Source organism: Anser brachyrhynchus (assembly GCF_964034855.1).
Source record: "Anser brachyrhynchus genome assembly, chromosome: 1".
NCBI lineage: Eukaryota > Metazoa > Chordata > Aves > Anseriformes > Anatidae > Anser > Anser brachyrhynchus.
In genome coordinates, this window is record NC_137694.1 from 68,657,965 (window position 1) to 68,679,479 (window position 21,515).

Consider the following 21,515-nt stretch of genomic DNA (forward strand, 5'->3'; position numbering starts at 1 on the left):
TTCTCTAAACCGTATTTTATTATTTTAAGCTGCAGTTGTTTAAAGTTACCTACCCCCTTCTTTTTTTTTGAAATTGCACATTTGTTAAAAATGAAGATTCATGAGATACTGAATATCATGATAGAACTTAGTTGAAAGGTTTAAACTCTTTTGATCTGTATTATCAATAGTGCCATTCTTTTTATAGGTTTCCTTTTACACATCTTTTTATGGCAAAATTTGATAGTATTATCTGCTACCTGTCAGAGTAGGGGAAAAATTATTGCATAAAGCAAATAAGAAATAAGTTTAAAAAAAATTGAACGTTTTTACTCCATAAGAAATATTCTCTCTTGCTGTGAGGACGTGCATGCTGCAATATTTTTGATTACTGTGATATAGCTCCAGTAAGTACCAATAGATAACTTTTCATTTTCAGATGAAAGCATAGTTAATGACCTCTTCAGCACTCCATGTAAACAGGAGAGTAAATATTAAAAATAAATTACTAAATGTTGTGTACTAGTTTTGTGAAAAAGCTAACAGCATACTTAGTTATTCTTTGGCTCCAGGCTTATGCCCAGGACCCTTGATGTGCAGAGGGAATGCAATTATAATTGTTCTAATATAAGTTAGCAATGCCTGTCTTGCTGTTACCATCAGGTTCTAGCTGACCCTCTTCCCTACCAGGATGTTTAAAATATCTGTCGGCTGATGTCACCCTATTTCAACACCCCAAAATGGTTTAATTTTAATTCAAATTCTTGTATGATTTTAGATGCTTTTTTCTACATTTATTTTGAAATGTCAAAATAGTGAATAATATATTGTTAGGAATATTGGAAAATTAAATATTTAATTTTAATATTCAATACCAGCTGAATAACAGTTCACTGTTTGGGAAGTTAAGTCTTTATGTGATTGAGTTGCTTATTACTTAGCTACTGGCACTTTTTTCCCTTCCTGGCCTGCTGCAGGTAGTTTCTCAAATATACTACAATCCTTCTGAAGTCCACTGTAATTAAAAGAGGCCCAGTAGATGTTACTGCTCTGATTTAACTTTCAGAGTATGTCTGTGGGATTATGGATTATATTCATCCAGATTCTTCTTTTAATTACAGTTTCATTGAACTACTTAATTCTATCATGGTATAGTTTTTTTTTTCTTTCATTCCGTATTTAGGAAAAAAAAAAAGGTTGTATCAGGTATTACAGAAGTTCAGAGGCTATCATATTGAGAGCAAACATAAATTTGCAAAACTCTTTTGTAAATTTAAGACTGAAACCCTAGTAGCATGATATAAGCATGAAAAATATTCAATATTCAATTCAACCTCATTTGGTCTTTGTAGTGTCTCTGTCAGAGAGAGTAGTTGGTGGATCCTTGTCAGTCAGTTTATAATGTCTTGAAGATTTTTGCTTATTCCAAAGGGGAGCCTGCCCATTAACAGGCCTAATTGCTCCAGTTTCCCCATCAAAAAGATATGTCCCCTATTCCATGCTGAAAGTCTTTAAAATACGCCCCCCCCCCCCCCCCCAAAAGATCTTTTTTTCCAGCTAAACACATATTTGTTTATAGAATGGACATAAGAAGAACAACAAATTTTGCTTCAAAGTCTGCAAAATCTTCCTCCCTTGTGCTCCATTAGTGATTTTCAGTTTTTAGTATAGGATTAATTTTTCATAAATAAGGTTAAGTGCAGTATAAATATAATAAGTTACATTTATATGAAGTTACAGCTAGTTTTATTTTGGTAGAAATGAGAGACTTTAGAAACGGAACTTTTCAGGTCTTGGTACAAAGTGGTGGTTTGACTTCACCGAAGTTTAGTTGCTCCTTGCCATCTGAGCATCTAGATGTAGAGTTATCTCAAATGTAAGCATCAGTTTTAGAAAATTGTATCTTTTATTTTGAAAACACTTAGCCAGCATTTGATTAAGGCCATTCACAATGACACAGTCATTCTGTGATTTTAGCTGATCTGGAACAACTACATGACTTTTTTCTTTTTATTTTTAATATATCATTTTACACTTTTTGGCTGAAAATGATACTCTGCAGACAGGGTCATAGAGGCAATTATAATTTTTTTTTCCCACAGTAAGAAGTTGAATTATATGTTGGTTATATCTCAAATACCCAAATAGTTTGGAAAAAATGCTTCTATTATGTGTTTCATTCCAAGCTTCACAGAAAACTTCTATGGAGTACCTGACATCACAGTAAATGATTAGTGATGTGTAGACCATTAATTTTCCACTCACTATGAAACAAGAAAAATAATTGAGCAATATTTGTGATCATTGCAATAAACCAAATTGAACAAGATGTTTCCTAATGTGCTTTATCCTGAGTAACAAAAGCGTGTGAAAGGGTGAAATGATTCAGCTCAGGAAGGGAATGTTTAGTGCTTTTGCCTGAGGCTTACGTGCCACTGATACCATTTAACTAAACTGATGCTGTTAAACAGCGCAGACTCCTGGGGGAATACCTACTTCGGCTTAAAGAATTGTTTATTTTGGTTACATTTTTTTCTATTTATAGTCAATTTAAGAGAAGGTAAAACCTGTTATTTGTGAACTGGGAGAAGTTTAGCCATACTGGAATCCATTTCTATTGGTTTCATCAGACAGGTTTATAACCTCAACTGAGTATTCAGCTGATGCATGTATATAACAAGATACACAAATACAGAATATTTGTCTATGGCACATGTGGATGTGGCTGACTTCAGCTCTTTCTCGTCAATCTTTCTGAGATCCTCTGTAAATAAATAGGTCTTTTCTTACTTTGCTTCTCTTGGATAACTTCTACTGTTGTTCATTGGATAGGTTCTGTAATTCACAACAGAGTATGAGGAAGGCACTTCCGTATTTCTCTGTGTAACCAGAAACAGTACCTGGGCAAGAGGACTTGTTCTGAGTTCTTATTTTTGTTTCGTTTTTAACAGATAAGGTGACTTGACAAGGATAGTGCTGTCTGAGTCTGATCTTCTTTTTCTTTGTTTGTTCTTAGTGCTTATACCAGTAGTTCCTTCAAGTCCTTGTATTTCCCAGTTCAGCACTGTATTAATTTTAGGGAGTTTTATCATGAAGGATTGAACGCAGTCCTTATAATTTGGAGTTTAGCATCTTTTTTATATAAAAGACTGAGTCTAGCCTCTCCATGAATGTTGTAGGTATATCAGTGATTTGCTGTATGCAACAGGGCTTGTTTAAGCTTTTTATTATTATTATTTTGTGTTTTTTCTTAAGTTACCACTTTGTAAGGTGCTGCTTTAATTTGGGACTCCTGAGTGAGACTTAAGTGCTGCTTAGTCAACAGCTGGATATTCTCATCACCTAAGACTGGCCCAGCCATAACCTTAAAAAATAAAATAAAATGGAAACAAACATCTCCATAGATAAATAAAGCACCATTGCTGGAATAAACAATCCAGTTCATTTAAAAACAATCAAAAAACTGATATGAGGTTCTAATTATGTGGTTCTAATTATGTTATAATGTGGAATTCTTGGTGGCAAATTTTCATATTCCATCTTACCCAGTGCATTGTGCTGACTTCAACTCATTGCTGCTGGGTTGGACAAAGCTGCAAAGAAGGTGCAATCTTTCTCCGGGATATGCCTTCAGAAAGCAGGACATTGGTATATGCTTCTCAACTATTCTGCAGTAACATAATGTTCCTCCTATTCTGGGAGCCTGGACATCCAATACATGCAGCTGGTTCATTTAACAGCTGAGTGAGACAGCAGAGGTCCTACTCTTTGGTAGGGGGAGAGCCAGACTGTTCAGAAGGAGTGAGCGTCTTCCTTACCTCTTTCTCACCTTCACGCAACATCAGGTACCGTGTTCCTGACGCTTCATAACTATGTGAGCAACTTTACATATGTGCTGTGTTAAGCATGTCATACCTGTATGAGTGAGTACTTTGCTGAAATGGGCACTAAATCATTATGATGCCTGCTTACTGCTGTCCCTTTACATGTTTGTTTTGTCTTGGTTAAGAAAAGCAAGTTGTGTTACGTTACCTTAATAATTTACTAGGGGATATATCTATTCCTATAGCTGCAACTGTGTCATGAGTAAATGGGAATTTTGTTTCAAGTACAATAAATCTGACACATACCCAAAGCAATAGAATATACATATATGTATTTTCTTCGCAAAATAAAATCTTAAGTAAAGAACAGGATATTTCTAGGTTAGCAATTATAAATTTACTTAGCCTGTCCAGTTTTCTGGCAGTTTTGTTCAGTTTTCATGAAGATTTAAAGAAAATAAACAAAGCTTTAACATAGGTGCAAAATTTTGATTAGTTTTTGTGCTTTTCCGTAGGAATTTGGAATTTTAAAAAGTGAATCTCTGGTAAAATAAATGTATATAAAGACTATATATATAATGTATATAAAGACTATCTCTGCAATAAATAATTTTATGAATACAGTACTACGTTTCTCTTACTACTGCTATCTATGAAAAGTGACTATAACATTTTTTCTGTATTTTTACTAATAAGATTTTTTTTATGTAGCCCCACTTCAACCTCAGTCAGCTAACTTCTGTTTCTGAGTAATGGGAAATGTGGACATTTTGATCAGAGCTGTGTAGTGTCTTACTGTAACAATAGACAAGTGTAGTGATAAGTAATTTTTAACTGAGAATTTGTTTTGGGGCAAAAAGACTCTTGTCAGAGAAAACACACGAAGCTAAGAAAAAAAAAATGTATAATGTAACAACATCCAGAAATAGAAAATACTGATTACTTATCCAAAATGTTAACAAGGTCAAAAATATTTTATACCATAAAGTCAAAAGTATCAAGACAAATATTGTCCTGGGAACTAAATGCACCTTCTATATTTATTTTCATAGCTTTGGGCATGAGGCTTTCTTGTTAATGCACAGATATGTTATTATTATATCTTGCCTTTTGTAGCACTCTTTTCTTCATATTATCAAACAGAATTATTTGGATGCTTGTCTGTGTAAGCATGTTTTTATACAAGGATAGGGCTTGCCTTGATTTCGAGTGCTCTTATTAAATATATCACAACATTACTTTGATATTTTTTCAACTTCCTTGTCTTTGCTCTCTAATCTAACTAGAGGAAAGAAGTTTTGATTAACCCCACAGCTTTAAAGGTAATGCAATTAATCTGCCTTTTATAACAGGAGAAAGAAAAGAACAAAACAAAACAAAAACTGTGGTGTGAGTGGTCTGTATTATTTTAATTATTTTTTTAAAACCCAATATATTTACTTGAATATCAGCCTAGATCCCTGATTTAAGAGTGAAGGCAGGGAACTTGAGTTGCATTGAAGTATAAAATTAACTATAAAATTAATATGTAATAAAGATAATGCACAGGTTATTTTTAATAATGCTCAGTCCAAACTTGCAAAATGGATTTTACAAAGCTCTGTCAATTCATAGGTTGTCTGTGGATCTTTGGGTGCTTGTTGGAATAGTATCCTTCCTGGTTTTGATTCAAGAAACAAATTTAGAATCTGTTTGTACATTTGTTTTCAGTATTTACTTGTTCAATATTCTGTAGAAATACAATTAACATTTTTAAGAGGCAATTTTTGCCTTTGATTAGTTTTTATCTCTTTTGAACTTTTACATCATAATCAGTTTCAATTTACAGAATTACTGCCTAACACTGATGTGGTTCTTCAGTCACTCAGATGACAAATAATTTTAAAATGATGAATGTTTAAGTCCTTATGGTTTTGTAGCACCGCACCAGATAAAAACTAGTTAAAAATTGCTTCACATTGATGGTTGATAGTTGTTGTGGTTTAACCCGGCCGGCAGCTAAACACCACACAGCCGTTCGCTCACCCTCCCCCCTCCCTCTCTGGGATGGGGGAGAGAAACGGGAAAGTGAAGCCGGTGAGTTGAGATAAAGACAGTTTATTAAGACAGGAATATAATAATATAAGGAATATAATAATAACAATAATAATAATAATAGTGATAATGATAATAGTATTAACAATAATAATGTGTAAGAAACAAGTGATGCACAATGCAATTGCTCACCACCCGCTGACCGATGCCCACCCTATCCCCAAGCAGCCGGCCCCCCACCCCGGCCAGCCACCCCTATATATTGTTTAGCATGACGTCAGATGGTATGGAATACCCCTTTGGCCAGTTTGGGTCAGCTGTCCTGGGTCTGTCCCCTCCCAGCTCCTGCTGCACCCCTAGCCTGCTCGCTGGCAGGACAGAGCGAGAAGCCGAAAAGTCCTTGGCCTGGTGTAAACACTGCTCTGCAACAATTAAAACATCAGCATGTTATCAGCGCTCTTCTCATCCTAATCCAAAACATAGCACCCTACCAGCTACTATGAGGAAAAATTAACTCTGTCCTAACTGGAACCAGGACAATAGTATAAATAATGTAAAGAAACATTTCTAAAATTGTTGTTACTTTCTTTCCCCCTAAAATAGAAGTTCAGGTAAGGTTTTCAGCAGAATATCTGAATACATCACAATAAGAACACGTCAAAGACCAGTAAGTATCATCTGCAAAACTAAAATACATATATTGCCCTTAATTTGACAGTAGAACCATTCCAGATTTCTAGTGTGGGTAATAAATTTTGTAGTTAAGATTAGTGAAAGCTTTAAGAGATCATTTATCTAATGAAACAAAGATATTAATTGAAGAAAGAGTGAAGAATATATTTTATAATTATATTCAGTTATAATTGAACTATTTCACATAAAATTGAAGCATTGCTTACAGTATCCTTATACACATCTTTGATTAGTTAATCGTGGTAAAATCAAGGAGAAACTCAAGTCACACAGTGAATATTGCATGGCACTAGGTTCGGGTGGTAGGATGGAGTGGGGTATCCCGTGCCTGTAACATGTTTGTTCCATAGCAACACCGACATTTTTCAGTAAGGCAAAATAAAGACCCTTGGAAAACTGCTCATTGCACCATTATCGTCTATCCTGTGCTGTTCAAAAAAGTATTTATTCCAATAAATTACTGAACCTTCCAGTTCACTGCTAGCCAAAAAAAACCAAATAACTAATACAATTCCTTCCTAGTACCCCTCAGGAAAACATGGCTATGAAAATGATCCCAAAGTAATTTATGCAAGCAAAAAGCATTAGAGGTGTTAAGGAACCGCATCTTTTTAGGTTCATCACTGGTCTATGATCTACTTTACTGTAATTAAAATGGTTGCTTTTCATCTTTGAAGCTTCTGAGGCCCAAAGGATGGTAGCAAATAATGAAAGAAAGTGTAAATGATTTACAATGTGGTCTTCTTTTTTTTCCTGTTGAGTTTGAGAGAGTGAGAGAACACCAGAGAGGCAAGAGAAGTGGGGGTGGGGGAGGTGAGGAAGAAGATATTAGGCTACCTTGGTCTAGCATCTTGTCAAGAAAAGATCCTTATGTATTCTTCTGCTCAGGCTAGAAAACTGAGCCCTATTTTTAATCCCCAGTTCACAACAGCAGAGCACCAGGTAGTTATTTCTAGCATCTATTTGTCATAAAGTAAGGTATACCCTAAAGAGATACTCTTCATAAACACTGAGCACTAGAAATACTGTTCATATTAAATTGGGCTACATGAATAATACAGAAGTCATGAATTTAAATTATTACTAGCATTTGGAGAAAATGGCAGTATTTCAGCCATTAAATAACAACTTTGCTTTATTTCTGGAAACAAAGTTATTAAGTTGTAAATCAAATTGGTGCTATCACTGAGATATATTTCTGATGTTCAAACCATCCAGACATATCTCAGAAGTAGTGGTGCACTACAGTTATTTCCTCAAAGGTCTTCTGTCTATTTCTGTGGGATGCTTGAGGTATAGACATGTTATAATGGCATTATTTCATAATATCATATGTAGGTACCACACTTTGTAGTCAGGGTATTTTTGAGGTGGATCTGACCTATGCTGTGTTTGATACTTCTGCAATTCCATAACTAGTGATGCCAAAACTAGCTATTTTCAAGTTAACTGGGGTACAGGACGCTAAGTACTGTTGCTATGGAAACTCTTTTTCCCTGAATTTTCAATTTCACCTGTGGATATATTCTTAACAGGGTAAGACTAAGCTTTATCAAATGATGACTTACATGTGAAAATTCTGCAGTTCTCATGACTTCCCTTTCCTGTATCCCTGAGCTTATTTTCTACTTAGTGTAATTAAGTGGAGGTGAGTTGGAAAAATGTTTTGAAACAAGTGACTGATTGTTGAGGCAATCTATAAGGAGCTTATATCAAAATGCAGAGGAGGATAAGGATTTTCATTCAGTGGTTCTGGCACAAGAAACCAATAGTGTCCCTTTTGCTTTGAAAAAGACTTCCCTAATGATACTGAGGGGATTGTGGGGTGGGGCGTGCATTTTGTTGTTCTTGGATGTCAGGATCTTTGTAAAGTATGAATACTGTATTCGCACAAGTGCCAAGAAATAAATACAAACAATAAGAGACTTTCAGTTTGGTGAGAGGAGTCTCTCCAGCTCATAGTTTTTTGGAAAATAAATTTGCTATAGTGACTGCAATGTTACAAGAAAGGCATCTATGGACCTTCCACCAGTTCTCTTATTATTGATTTGATTGCTACATCAAAAAGGCAAACTCTGGCAAATAAAAAAAAAGATCTGGTTAGTGAGGTCACCTGAAAAGCTCAGAGACTTAGAAAAGTAGTGGTTTCACATTTCTCCTCATCAGAGATGCAAAAGAAACTGAAATATTAAGCAGTGGAAAACAGACATAGGGGGTTGTAAATCCAGTATTACAAAAATGAACAGCAAGAGAAGACCTTTGCAAATGGAAAGAGGCACTGAACAGCACAGGAGGCTACATAGTAGAGTTCAAGCTATGCACGGATGAAATAAGCTCTGATAAAAGTCAGGCTGACTTAAACATTGTGAAAAAAGTGAAAGCAAATAGAGAATGTTCTTTCAGCTATACACATAAAATAAGACAAAGGAAAGAAGAAAAGGCTGATAGGTTATAGGATGGGATAAGATAAAGAATAAAAATTGAAAAATAAATAATGTCCCTTTCAAAACGTAAGAGTGATTAGACTGAATACGGGCTCAAAGACAGGAAGAAAAGAAGAGAGGGAATAAAAGCTGAGATGCACTGAACTTTATAGTACAAATTTAGGGTGCTTTAAATAATAAAATTAGGGTTAGTAATACTAACTGCCACATCTTTTTTTTTTTTTTAAGGGTTAAAAAAATCATTTCTTTTATAAAGAACAGGTTTCTCCTGTTAAAGAAAGATGAAAATCTCAGGTGGAGTGGGCCATCATAGAATGCTTCTGAGCTGCAATTGTGGCATGTCTGTGAGAGAGGAAAATGTGGAAACAATTATTTCCAGGGACAGAGCAGCTACTGATGTTATACAAGTCATGTTGCAAAAGACACTCACCATGTTGTTCTGGTCACTTGTACTCCAGAAACATAAACCCAAGCTGGAGTAGAAGTGCTACAAAGATGATAACAGGAGATTGCTTTTCCCTAGCAGGGGAAACTAAAAGAGCTCTGTTTTTCAATCTAGCAAAATTTGAGAGAGGTGGCTGTAACACAGTATTAACATAACTTCTTTAACAACTTTCCTTATGCATAGCGAAACTCTGGTATTATTGGAATAAGGGTTATGACCCCTTACCCCAAAACAAAACATTATAAAAAAAAATAGCTAATCATAAACCCTCATTAGCAACTAAACTGTCTTATTTCCTCATTTAAAGTCACAGGGCTTTGTCCCCATACTGAGTATTCATCCACTCTATGGACAGATGAATGTGGATCTAGGTCCAATCTATTAGGACCACAAATGCACCACAAATCAAGCAAGTGTTCTGTGCAATAGAAAGTGTTTTTAAGGAAAGAACAAATTCATTTAAAAATCATTTGCCCATTACCCCTGTCCTTTTTCACAGATACTTGAAATTCTCCTGGTGGCTTTTGAATCATTAAGGATGAAATTAACTACCTTAAAAAAAAAAAAAAGTTATAATCTTCTTTACTCCATCAAACTGATTTATATGATCAACTTAAAGAAAGCATCACCTTTGGAATGTGTCATGGCAAAATGGAAGATAAAATAGAAATACATAATACTCTTCCTGCTAATTAATCAAAGCAATAGCAAGGCAACTGCAATGTAGTTTAAGATACTTCTCAGAAAATCATATTAAAAAAAAGTTAAGGCTTTTTTGGTGCCACATGATGTAAAATATTGCTAGAGTTTCTACTCTTTAGCTTTCTTGTGCCATTTTTCAATTTTCTCTTCACAGAAATAAATGTTTTAATAAGCATATACAATAACACCAATGACTGATGTTAATTACTCTATAAAACAGCAATTTTGATTGTAGCAAATAGAAAATGCCAATTTTAATTATGTAAAATCACTAATGCCTCAATGACTTTAGCCAATTTTCTGTGTTTGTATATGAAAGCTGGCTCCATATTTTTACTGTTACTAAAGTTATAAGGAGATACTGGGCTTTAAATGTTTATTGTCATCTTAGCAAAGAGGCTTTTATTTTTGTTTGTTTTGAAAGCTTGGCAGAGTAGTGGCAATCCACACACTAATGGCTAATCTGGAGTTGTGCCAAAAGAACAGTAATAGCTACAAGCACAGAACAATCATCTGAAGAGTAAATGCCAAATTAATCCCTCGTGCATCTCTTTTGCCTCAGCAAAAGAATTGCTATTGCATCAGAATAATTCTGAAAATGTGTATCCTGTTATAATCCATTATATACTAAGGGGGCTTGCATATATCAGGACAGTCACTCACATGGAGGTCAGCAGTTGCCTGTCTATCATGAAGAATCCCAAATCACTCAGTCAGTCATGGGCTGTGTCCCCCACTATTCAAAACAGCGAAAACACACACAATATCACATTGAGAAGCCTAAATGTAATACATCTTTAGAAATGAATTTAGCATATTCCTTTCTTGGATGCTGTGAAAACCTAAAGTCATAAGTATGTCTTGCTAAAGTAAAAATAGTTGTGTATTTAAAGGTCATAATTTTTTGACTTTGTTCTATACTGAATGTTACTGTTTTGATGCATGCTATATTTCATCTGTATTTGCCCCATTAGGATGCCTGTTAATCTCACAGAATAGAAGAGTTGTTTTCTTGGAGAGGATGAGTAAAGTCACTTATACTTGCTATGAGCTAAGTCATGCACTATAAAGAACAGAAGTGTGCTCTGGCTCCTACAGTAGGGTTTTAAATCCATTGTGCTCCTCCCTTGAGGCAAAAAGAGGAAAAAAGGGAGGGGTTCAACTTCCATGCAAGAAGGTTGTATTTAGAAAAGTTAAAAAAGTTACTGTCTCTTTATTCTGATCTCCAAGAAAAGGAAAGTGGCCAGAGGCTGAGGCATCACTTCAATAGTCTGTCATTTATTAGTCTTCATTCAATTTATCTGGAACAGTGAGACACAGTGCTTTACTGGTTTGAAGTGGACAGCAGTAAAAAGTACTTGGACTTTTCTCTTGTATTCTTTCTGTATTCAGGAGTGCCATTTCTTAATAACTTCTCTCACCGTAGTCAGTTATATTGTTAGAGTATACTCTGAGAAACTCTTGGTTCTTCTCTATCCATTCTCTATCTACATGGTCTTTCCCCACAGAAAGCTGTTAACAATAATTGAATAGTTATGTCCTGTTCTCTTATTGCTGGTTATGGTCTTGGTGCTTCCTTGGTCACACGAAAAGTCTGTTAGATCTCTAGCAATCTAGTATCTCTTTTCCTCTATGTTCCTAGTATGCTTTCAATACATTTTATCAGTAGCACTGCCATTTCTAAACAGTGATACCAGAAGCATGTAGTAACTTGTCAAATGTAAGAAAATTCACATTCACCACTTGTGTTTTTTCTGTCTGTCTCTATTACTGATTTTGTATAAGCATTATCCATCAAAAGTTTTATCCAGACATAGCCTAGTTTTAGTCCATTAAAATCCCAGTTACATTTGCATCTGAGTTTTCAATCATTCCCACTTGATTTGGTTTTACTGGGGCATTGCTGCTGTTACTTAAAGAATTTTTGTTATCTCTCCATCATTTATTTGCAGATCATGACATCATGCATGTCTTCAGATGCATAATCTTTCTGGCTTGATGAACATTTCAGCCAATCAATGCTGTTATTTTCCCTGTGTAAGTGAATACCATTTGTTCTAAATTCAGAGCCTTCAAAGTGAGTAAGATGATCTTTAGAGATATCTGCCAATACCATCTGGTTCAAGTGCCATTATAAACTCAGATTACCACAGTTCTAATAATTCATTTTATCTATATCTCTTGGGGAATGAGATCACGCTTATTCTCTGGAAATCTATACATAACCCAGCGACCTCCCTCGTTTGGAAGTCATAATCACAGTTTTCTCCATTGGCTCCATGGCACTATTATTATTCCTTGTTTAAACACATTTTTTGAGCTTAATCCAGCTTCTTCAGAATAGTGATTTACTTGTGAGACATTTGCTAAGATATGATGGATGGATGCAACTCATTTCTCATTTTCTGTACTTCTCATGACAATGAAATATCCTGGATTATTTCCAATTGTATTCTCTAGTTGCATGTTTTTGTGCTTTCAGCTATTCCCTTGCTAGCAGTGATGTTTTTGATTTCTTACCTCTCAAGATTTCTTACGCCTTTTACTGTTTAAGTATATTTGTATTTTAAATGCAAAGGTTTTACAGTTCTACATTCTCATTGATGATTGTAGTCCAGATAGTCATCTAAACCTGGCAGGATCGTTGTGTCCAATATGTTCCATCTACCACCATACTGTTAAGCAAGAAGATGGCAGAAATTCATAGTAACCCTTTGTATGCTCTGTGTGTCTTACTAAATTGTTACATTAACTCATCTGGGTTACTTCATCCACAAATCAGTTGGACAGTGACCCAGTGAGTTACCCTCATGACCCAGGGCTTTTCAAAATCTGAGTGCTTTGTATGGCTATTCCTTACCATCTTGGTCCCTGAAGAAATATTTGCTTTGGCTCTCAGTCCACCTTCCCTTGAATGCTTACTGCATTGATTTCTTTCTACCCTCTTCCTCTATCAACTAATAAAACTAAACTATCTCAAAAAAAAAAAAATCAAGAAAACACGCACACACACACCTGCTTTCCTACACGTCATTCTCTCCAGAAAACTAGAATATGGTCCATACATAATTGACATTAGATGGAACAGCTGATTTTTAACTGCTGGAAAAACAAGATACAGAATGTTATAATGGGTTTTCTGTAAAGACAGACAAAAAAAAAAAAAAAAAGCAAAGCTCCTAAAATCACTAAGATCCTAAGATCATCTTACTAAATATCTGATTGAAATCTGAATGTGAGAGTGACATGTCTAGAACCCAGATGATATCTGAATGGGAGAGTAAATGAGCACACCACATTTTCAGATAAGTGCAACTGGAAAGGTTAACATATGAAAAGCCATGCCAGAGTACTTATAATCCTAAACTGGCTGTTATAGGTTTCTCTAACTGTACTTGTCAATACTAGACTATTTTGGGGGGGAAAAATGCTAAATTTCATTTGGGATTTATAAACAATAATATTGTGTTAGACCTGGGAAGCAATTGATCATCACTTCTGAATGGTCATAAGGCATCAGCAGGATTAATGCTGTTATATTTTGTTTACTTTTCTTTAAGAAAAATAGTAAGACTCCAGAAGAAGATGGCAAAGGTGAGAAATTTGGAATGATGAGTCAGAGCTCTAAATCCATCAACATCAAATAAAATAAAAATCAGGCAATATGGGTTGAAATGTTTTGATTTTGAATACAGTTGTGCGTGAGCTTACATACTATGTAGTGTGAAGTCCTGCTCCGTACATGAATATTTGAGGCAGGATGTTGATAATAGTTTGGAGGTAAATTGATGAGCTTCCATCTGTTTCTTTTCCTTATGACTAACTATTTATTGTTAGAGGTTCCCACAGTTTAACAGTGCTGAAAAGAAAAAAAAATTGAAAATTATCATTTTTTCTTTTCTCATTTCAATAAACTTCTCCAGGGTACATCAGTAATACACTCCACAACCTCTTCCACCCCCTCATCCCTTCAAATTAATGTATTCCACAATGACTGATTTAACACATGAAGAATGATACTACAAAGATACAGAAATATGTAAAAATTCCTATGCTTTCCCTTAAAATGTTCATTATAGTCAACAAAAAACCGGTAATTTCTACTCCCATTCATTTGATCTAATATTAAAATAGCTTCTCTTGGGATATCATCTTTTTAATCAGTCAAAACACATTTGTATGCTCACCTTTTTTTAAGGTTCCTTATGTGAGAAACGCTCCGTAGCCAATAACTTAGGCTCAGGCGAGGATCTCAGTGAAGTAGTAATTTATTCGCGATTGCAATGGCAGGCGCCCCACAAGCAGGAGAGCGCACCTACTAGTTCCAAAAACACAGTTTATATACTTTTTGATGACAGGACCCTCCCCTGTTTCCCCACTGGAGTGGGTAATCCAGGTTCACAATCTACCTGATGCTTCACAGACAATGCCTGGCCTTCAGTTGCTGGCCTGTTTTTGAGGTGGTAATGTTTTCTCCCCTTATCTGGCTTGACTTAACATAGTGATTTTCACTTGATTGCTCTAAGGAGTCTGGTTGTCTGCATTTTAGGAGGTCACCTGCTGAGCTTTCTTATCACTGTAAGCATATCTCAATACCACATTCCTTCCTTCTATACAATGTAACACTGCAAAAACAACATTTCTATTCCCACAATTCCCCCCTTTTCTCTTTTTATAATTTGTTGATTTTTGCAAAATTTTTCTCTAAGATATAATCTGGTAGATGTCTTCCTCTTCTTCACTTTCTTTGCTTTCCATTTCCTCTAATATCATCATCTTATCTGAGTAGGGTGGTGGATCCATGGTCATTTGTTTCGAAAGTGCAGTTTCAATTAACCGCTGGACAAGTCCCCTTACACAGGGGATAATGCAACAACCAATGGCTGTCAAAACTCCTGCTACTACAATCAAGGATGTAAATATGGACACTACCATCCCTTTCCATTTACCAAACCAAGATTCCAACCATCCTGTGATGGAAGTGTCTGCTCCTGAGTTTTCTGCCAATTCATTGGCAAGGGTGGTAAGCCCTTGCAATGCTCTAGTTACTGTGCCATCCGGGGCAGTATTGTTAGGGATAAAAGTACAACAACGGTTGCCCAGCATCATGCACACACCACCTCTCTCCGCAAGAATCATATCTAATGTTATTCTGTTTTCCCAAGCCATTTTGTTGGTGGCATCTAGTTGTTCAGCGATTCCTCGTATCGCATCCCTTGTATAATTTATGAATCTCTGCTGATTATAATAAATATAAGTAATCCAATCCACATTCTTATTGATTGTTACCCACCAGAACAGTGACTCAAACCCTGCAGCAATTTGATTCCTGGCTTCCTGTTCATCGGGAACTCCTCTAGGCACCCCAATAGAATCTACGTACGCTCTATCATCAAATGATACTCCTAAGCTTCTTTTACTTCTTCTGGGTATTTGTGATGTTTCTCTTTCAAATGCCAGGGTGAAGGGTATAGCTAATTGAACAAGTGCACAAGTGCCTCCCCAGTTAGATGGTAGGGTGGACCGTAAGATCTTCCCTCCACAGTACCACCAGAGATCTGCCCTGGGGATCTCAAATCTTGAATAGTTTCCCATCAAGTCCTCGGTAGCATTCAAGGTCCTCGTGCACAAGGCAAATTCTCCCAGATGCCAGGTAGCACTCACACTCTGCCGTGAGAGGCAAGCTGTATGGTTACCTATAGCTGTGGAGAATACAGGGGGAGCCCTGATACTGCTATCATGCAAGGAAGGGAATAGCAAAGAGAGAGACTTACAGGCCTCATTTCCCCAGGCAGTCTTTTCTTGGTACAATGCAATCATACATCGCATTCCCTGGGAATCCTTGGTCCACCCCAATGGGCAGGGCACTATCTGGGCAATCGGTCATCCCGAGGCACAAGCATAGCAATTGCTATGGTTGAGACTCTGGACAGTATATTTGACCCATTCTATCCAGGCATTCACAACCCCATACCCTGTTTCAATCTCAAATGTTTGAACTGCCGCATTTCAAAGAGGGCCTCCTGTTTTCTCTCCTGTTTTCTCCTTGAGTTTCTCCCTTTCTCTGATGGCAATAGAGGATTGTTTCCATACAGCTATTCTCAATCTGGCTGTTGGGCCTCTCCCAGTTATTTGTTGTCTCTGCTCAGTTGTCATTGGGCATTTAAATCTCCACAAGCTAACACCTCACAAACATCAAACATGACAGATTGTGGTACATAACCCTCTGTCACATTCACCCATTTTTCTATGGGGTATCCCATCTTACTATTATCTGATCATGCCTTTTCCAAGTTGCCAGTTGACCAAGGCTTTCTCTGAGGCCTACAATCACTAGAAACAAAATTAATAATTGATTTTTCCCTGTCATTATTTTTAAACCTTAGGTTTCTTAATAACTATCAATACAAAGAATAAGATATACACTATTACTATAACAACCCCCCCTTGGGAACACTTCAATTCACTATAGGTCTGTCCTTTCTCTCAATCACAAGTCACGCTCATTAGTTACCTGTGAAAATAAAAGGTTAGTTTACAATTGCAAGCTCTTATCCTGCTCAGAGTCCACTATGAGATTTTTCTCTTCAATTTCAGCTTCCAACAAGTCTTCTGTAGGAACAGCTTCCCAGGTACTAGGGTCGATGGATGCCTTCACTCGAGTATAGTGAGTCCAACCTTTTTCCGCAGTTCCTATGGCTGTTTCAGTGGTTAGTAGTACTTGGAAGTGTCCTTCCCATTCGGGCCGGAGTTGATCCTTTCCAGGTCTGAATCAGGACCCAATTTCCCACGGGTCCTGAGAAATGACAAAGAAGAGGACAATCCCAGAATACAGTTCTTAAGAAAACTCTCTTGTTTCGAATTGTGGTATCTCATCCCTTCTGCCCAGATAGGGTAATCCGAACAGCATCTCATACGGTGAAATTCCTATATTGTTTCTTGGTGCTGTTTGAACCTGGAGGAGTGCTAAAAGTAAACATTTTACCCAAGGAAGTTGGGTTTTTAACACTAATTTAGTTAATTGCTTCTTTAATGTCTGGTTCATTCGCTTTGCCTTCCCAGAAGAGGAGGGGTGCCAGGGGGTGTGAAAAGCCCACTCAATCTCTAAGGCCTGCATTAACCCTTGCAGTACTTGTGAAGTGAAATTATTTCCTTGATCTGAATCAATGTTTTCAGCTATCCCATATCTAGGGACTATTTGCTCCGGTGATACCTTAGCCACCGTGTTTGCAGTGGCAGATAAGAGGGGAAAGCTTACACCCATCCAGTCACGTGGCCAATTAGGACAAACAAGTACTTAAATCTCCCTCCTTTACGTAACTCAGTAAAGTCTACCTGTATACTTTGTAAAGGTCGAATCCCTGGCTCCCGTCCCCCTCTAGGTTAGTTACAAATGACCTTTTTATTTGCTTTTTGACATATCCTCACATCCTCACATATCCTCACATCCTCTGCATATTTGCTTCACTAAAGTGTATATTCCTACACAGACATACTTTCTTAGCACAACATCACACATTGCTTGCATCTCCCAATGACTCTCTTGATGTAAAACATCATATTTGCCTCATTGGTGCTTTATTCAGCATTTCTCTCCCATCAGGGAGTATCCATTTTCCCTCAGGCTTCGTGGCTCCTGATTCCTTACAGAAATCTCTCTTAAAAACTTTTTAGTTCTTTCTTAGTTTTCAACAATTCCCTGAATCCTCTCTGGATTTATTCTCAGTTTTCCCTCAGACATTAGATGCCTTAAATACCTGACTTCTCTTTCTACGTATTGTAATTTATTTTTCAATACTCCCAAGCCCTGCTTTCCCAGAAAGTTGAATAGCTTGTTAGTAGCTTCCTTCACAACTGTTTTCTCCTGTCCTGACAATAAACAATCATACACATTTTGTAACAGAAATTCCTCCTTGGGAGGTTGGAATTGCTCCAAAATCTGTTCTAGAACTTTGCCCAAATTAATCAGAGGCCCTGTAAACCCCTGAGGTAAAACTGTCCATATGTATTGTTGCTTCCGCCCCCACTTCAGAGTCTTTCCAGTCAGAGGTGAATATATCTTTGCTCTCAGGGCCTGAGAGCACTCCATTAATACCACTGTTATTCCAGTCTAACAATTTACTATTTGAATGCCCAATTTCATCATCAAATCCCTTCCCAACAAGTTAGTCCCTGCCTTGGGTACATACAATAATTGCCCAGAGATCATTTTATCCCCTAGTCTCAGCTTGGTACCCCCCAAAGGTGGCACTGTTACCCCAGCCCCTTCTACCCCCATCACTTGTTAGGGTTTCATTAGTTAATTTAATCCCTGATACTTTACAGGCCAGTAATGACCTAGCTGCCCCTGTGTATTGTGTTTGATGGCAAGGTTCGGGAGGGGGCTGCAGTGGCAGCCCCCACGAGGAGAATCCAGAAACCACCCCGTAGCAGATAAGGGACAATTTCACCCGGCCCCAGAGGGGCCCACCGCTGCCCAGAGCCAAGCCATGAGCAACACAGTCTGTGCCTCTGTGAGAGCACATCCACGAAAACGAACAAAAACCTGCTGCTCAACAGCAGCTGGGAGAGCGAGGAGTGAGAAACCTCCCCGCAGACACCAAAGTCAGCACAGAAGGAGGGGGTGGAGGCGCTCCAGGCGCCGGAGCCGAAGCCCCCTGCGGCCTGTGGAGAGGCCCCTGGTGGAGCAGGCTGCCCCCCCTGCCCCCCCCCTTCTCGATACTTGGGAAACTGACCAAACACCACAGCAAATATACCAAAACTTCTAGACGGTTACTTAGATAATGCCTACATCCTCTTTCCCTGCTCATTCAACTTTCCCAACTCATTCAAAAAGCAGCTCTGTCAAACATTACATACCACACCTTTAACACCTTCAATAACCCTTACTCCCCCTGAAGATTTTCTTCCTCTTTCTCCAACCCTCTGCCTACCTGCTACACTGTCAATACCATTAGTTTCACTGTCTGCTTTTCCTTCTCATCTCCCCTCTTGACACACACGTTCAGGGCCTCCCACAGGAGGGCCCCCCAGTGACTGTTCACTACATCCCCCCACCTTCTGGAGCATTTTCTGTGTATCTTGCCAGGCTTCAATCACAAAATGAACTTTCAAGAGCCCTTGGGATACTGGATCCTCAGGATTCATCCCCAAGTACTTTCTCATTCTGACCCCAAGTCTCTCATATGATTTCTGTGTTACACACTATTATTATTCCAGCCAGGATCGGCAAGTGGGTATTTCTGCCCTGCCGGTATTACCCCTGGTCCTGGAGGATGAGCTCTTTCCCATTTTTGTATAGCAGCTCTCCTCCTGATCATTCCCATTTCTTTCCCTGTAAACAACATATTTATATACATAATTCCCCCCCCCAAGAGTATAAGTTGGGTCCTAGGAAACTCCTAACCTCTCTGCTGGTAAGGAGGGGGGGAAGTTCACTTAAGAGGATACACAGTTAGTGCTAGTACTGTTAGTATCAGGGAAGGCAAAATTCTCAGTACCTCTTCTACCTTGTTCTAATTCTTGCCAGAGCCTAGAGTACGCTCTTCTCTAGGGACAGTGTTAATTGCAGTCCCTGTCTCCTTTCCTGGAGTGACTGCTGCTGCCACCGGTGCAATATTAGGATTATAGGGAGCATAACTTGGCTCCTCCTCCAAAAAAAAGGAATCTTATTGTTTACACATAAATTTAAAGCCTGAATTTTCATCAGGCCCGTATTTTGGCCAAAATACTGCTGTTTCCTTAATTGGTTCTTTTGTCCAGACTAATACACAATATTTAACCATTTTTTTTATCATATCTAATTTTGAGATTATTTTTCCAATTTCTTATCATTCTTCAGGAAGAACTGTCGGTAGGCACTCCCCCAGGGATATCTCCCTGTCCCCTGGAACTCATATTTCCCATTTTTCCTATTCTGGAAAATGGGGGTGTACTGCCAAGCACTTCCCTGTGCAAGGGCTTACCATACACCAAATTTCCCGAGACTCTTCTTTTCTCTCCCTTATCTCACGCTTCGTCCGTCTCCGGCCGCGCCCCTCGCGGAGTTACGGAACCGCGGATCAGGACCCCACACTCGTACAAAAGTACGTCTCAATCACACGGCACACAGAGTCTCACCCGACCCCCAAGGCAATACTTAATATTTCTTACCTTGGTCTGTGCACAGAGTTACCGGATCAATTCTTAAAACCCGGAGTGCCTACCTTCTTCCCTTCCCCACTCCTTCACGGATCCTGCCTCTTTAATCAGTCTCGGGCCCTCTGTCAGCTCTCCGCAGAACCGCCGCCGTCGATGCACAGGACCGCTGAAATCAGCGGGGCATGCCTTCCTGCTGCTGCGGCGGTGGGGCTCCCCGGTAGGTGACTGGATCCCGGACGAGCCCCCAAATTGTGAGAAACACTCCGTAGCCAATAACTTAGGCTCAGGCGAGGATCTCAGTGAAGTAGTAATTTATTCGCGATTGCAATGGCGGGCGCCCCACAAGCAGGAGAGCGCACCTACTAGTTCCAAAACACAGTTTATATACTTTTTGATGACAGGCCCCTCCCCTGTTTCCCCACTGGAGTGGGTAATCCAGGTTCACAATCTATCTGATGCTTCACAGACAATGCCTGGCCTTCAGTTGCCGGCCTGTTTTTGAGATGGTAATGTTTTCTCCCCTTATCTGGCTTGACTTAACATAGTGATTTTCACCTGATTGCTCTAAGGAGTCTGGTTGTCTGCATTTTAGGAGGTCACCTGCTGAGCTTTCTTATCACTGTAAGCATATCTCAATACCACATTCCTTCCTTCTATACAATGTAACACTGCAAAAACAACATTTCTATTCCCACACTTAAGAGTTAAGGAATTCTGCAGAAATGCTTCAAGTAGAGATGAGAGACTTCCCCTCCCTCATCTCTCTCAGATCATTTTGACCTTGCAATATTTTGGGCATCAGAAGCATGAAACCTACTTTGCTGTTTAGAACTAAGGCCATCATTGGTGTCACAGAATTACAGAATCACAGAATTGTAAGGGTTGGAAGGGACCTCAAGAGATCATCGGGTCCAACCCCCCTGCCAAAACAAGTTCCTTAGAGCAGGCTGCCCAGGTAGGTGTCCACACGGGCCTTGAATATCTCCAGAGAAGGAGACTCCACAACCTCCCTGGGCAGCCTGTTCCAGTGCTCCATCACCCTCACTGTGAAGAAGTTCTTTTGCATGTTGGTGCAGAACTTCCTGTGATCCATCTTGTGGCCATTACCCCTTGTCCTGTCCCCACAAACCACTGAAAAGAGGTTGGCCAAAGCCCTCTGTCTCCCACACTTCAGGTATTTATAAACATTGATGAGATCCCCTCTCAGTCTTCTCCAGGCTGAACAGACCCAGGTCTCTCAGCCTTTCCTCATAG

At 38.4% G+C, this 21,515-nt stretch overlaps 2 protein-coding genes across 8 annotated transcripts in view; one reads left to right on the forward strand and one right to left on the reverse strand.

The window, feature by feature from the left end:
- Positions 1–21,515, forward strand: part of PIK3C2G (phosphatidylinositol-4-phosphate 3-kinase catalytic subunit type 2 gamma) — a 333,879-nt gene that overhangs the window by 77,216 nt on the left and 235,148 nt on the right. The gene's annotated exons all lie outside the window — the stretch shown is intronic.
- On the reverse strand, positions 6,267–21,007 carry LOC308198017 (syncytin-2-like). 6 transcript variants are annotated; one of them, XR_013953530.1, is made up of 3 exons: positions 14,309–17,537; positions 13,137–13,220; positions 6,267–10,857 (listed from the first exon to the last, which is right to left on the reverse strand). XR_013953530.1 is itself a non-coding variant. In XM_080599508.1 (2 exons), exon 2 carries the CDS (start codon positions 15,948–15,950, stop codon positions 14,826–14,828), a length of 1,125 nt encoding a protein of 374 aa, XP_080455634.1. In that variant the 5' UTR covers positions 15,951–16,917; positions 20,274–21,007; the 3' UTR covers positions 13,791–14,825. The 6 variants fall into 6 exon arrangements, 2 of the variants coding, with proteins under 2 accessions (XP_080455634.1, XP_080455635.1); XR_013953532.1 differs by having other exon boundaries at positions 13,137–13,223; XR_013953531.1 differs by having other exon boundaries at positions 6,267–13,220.

Bases quoted from the DNA above. Each gene is read 5' to 3' on its own strand.
- LOC308198017 (XM_080599508.1), bottom strand. From the start codon at position 15,950: ATGCGATGTATGATTGCATTGTACCAAGAAAAGACTGCCTGGGGAAAT.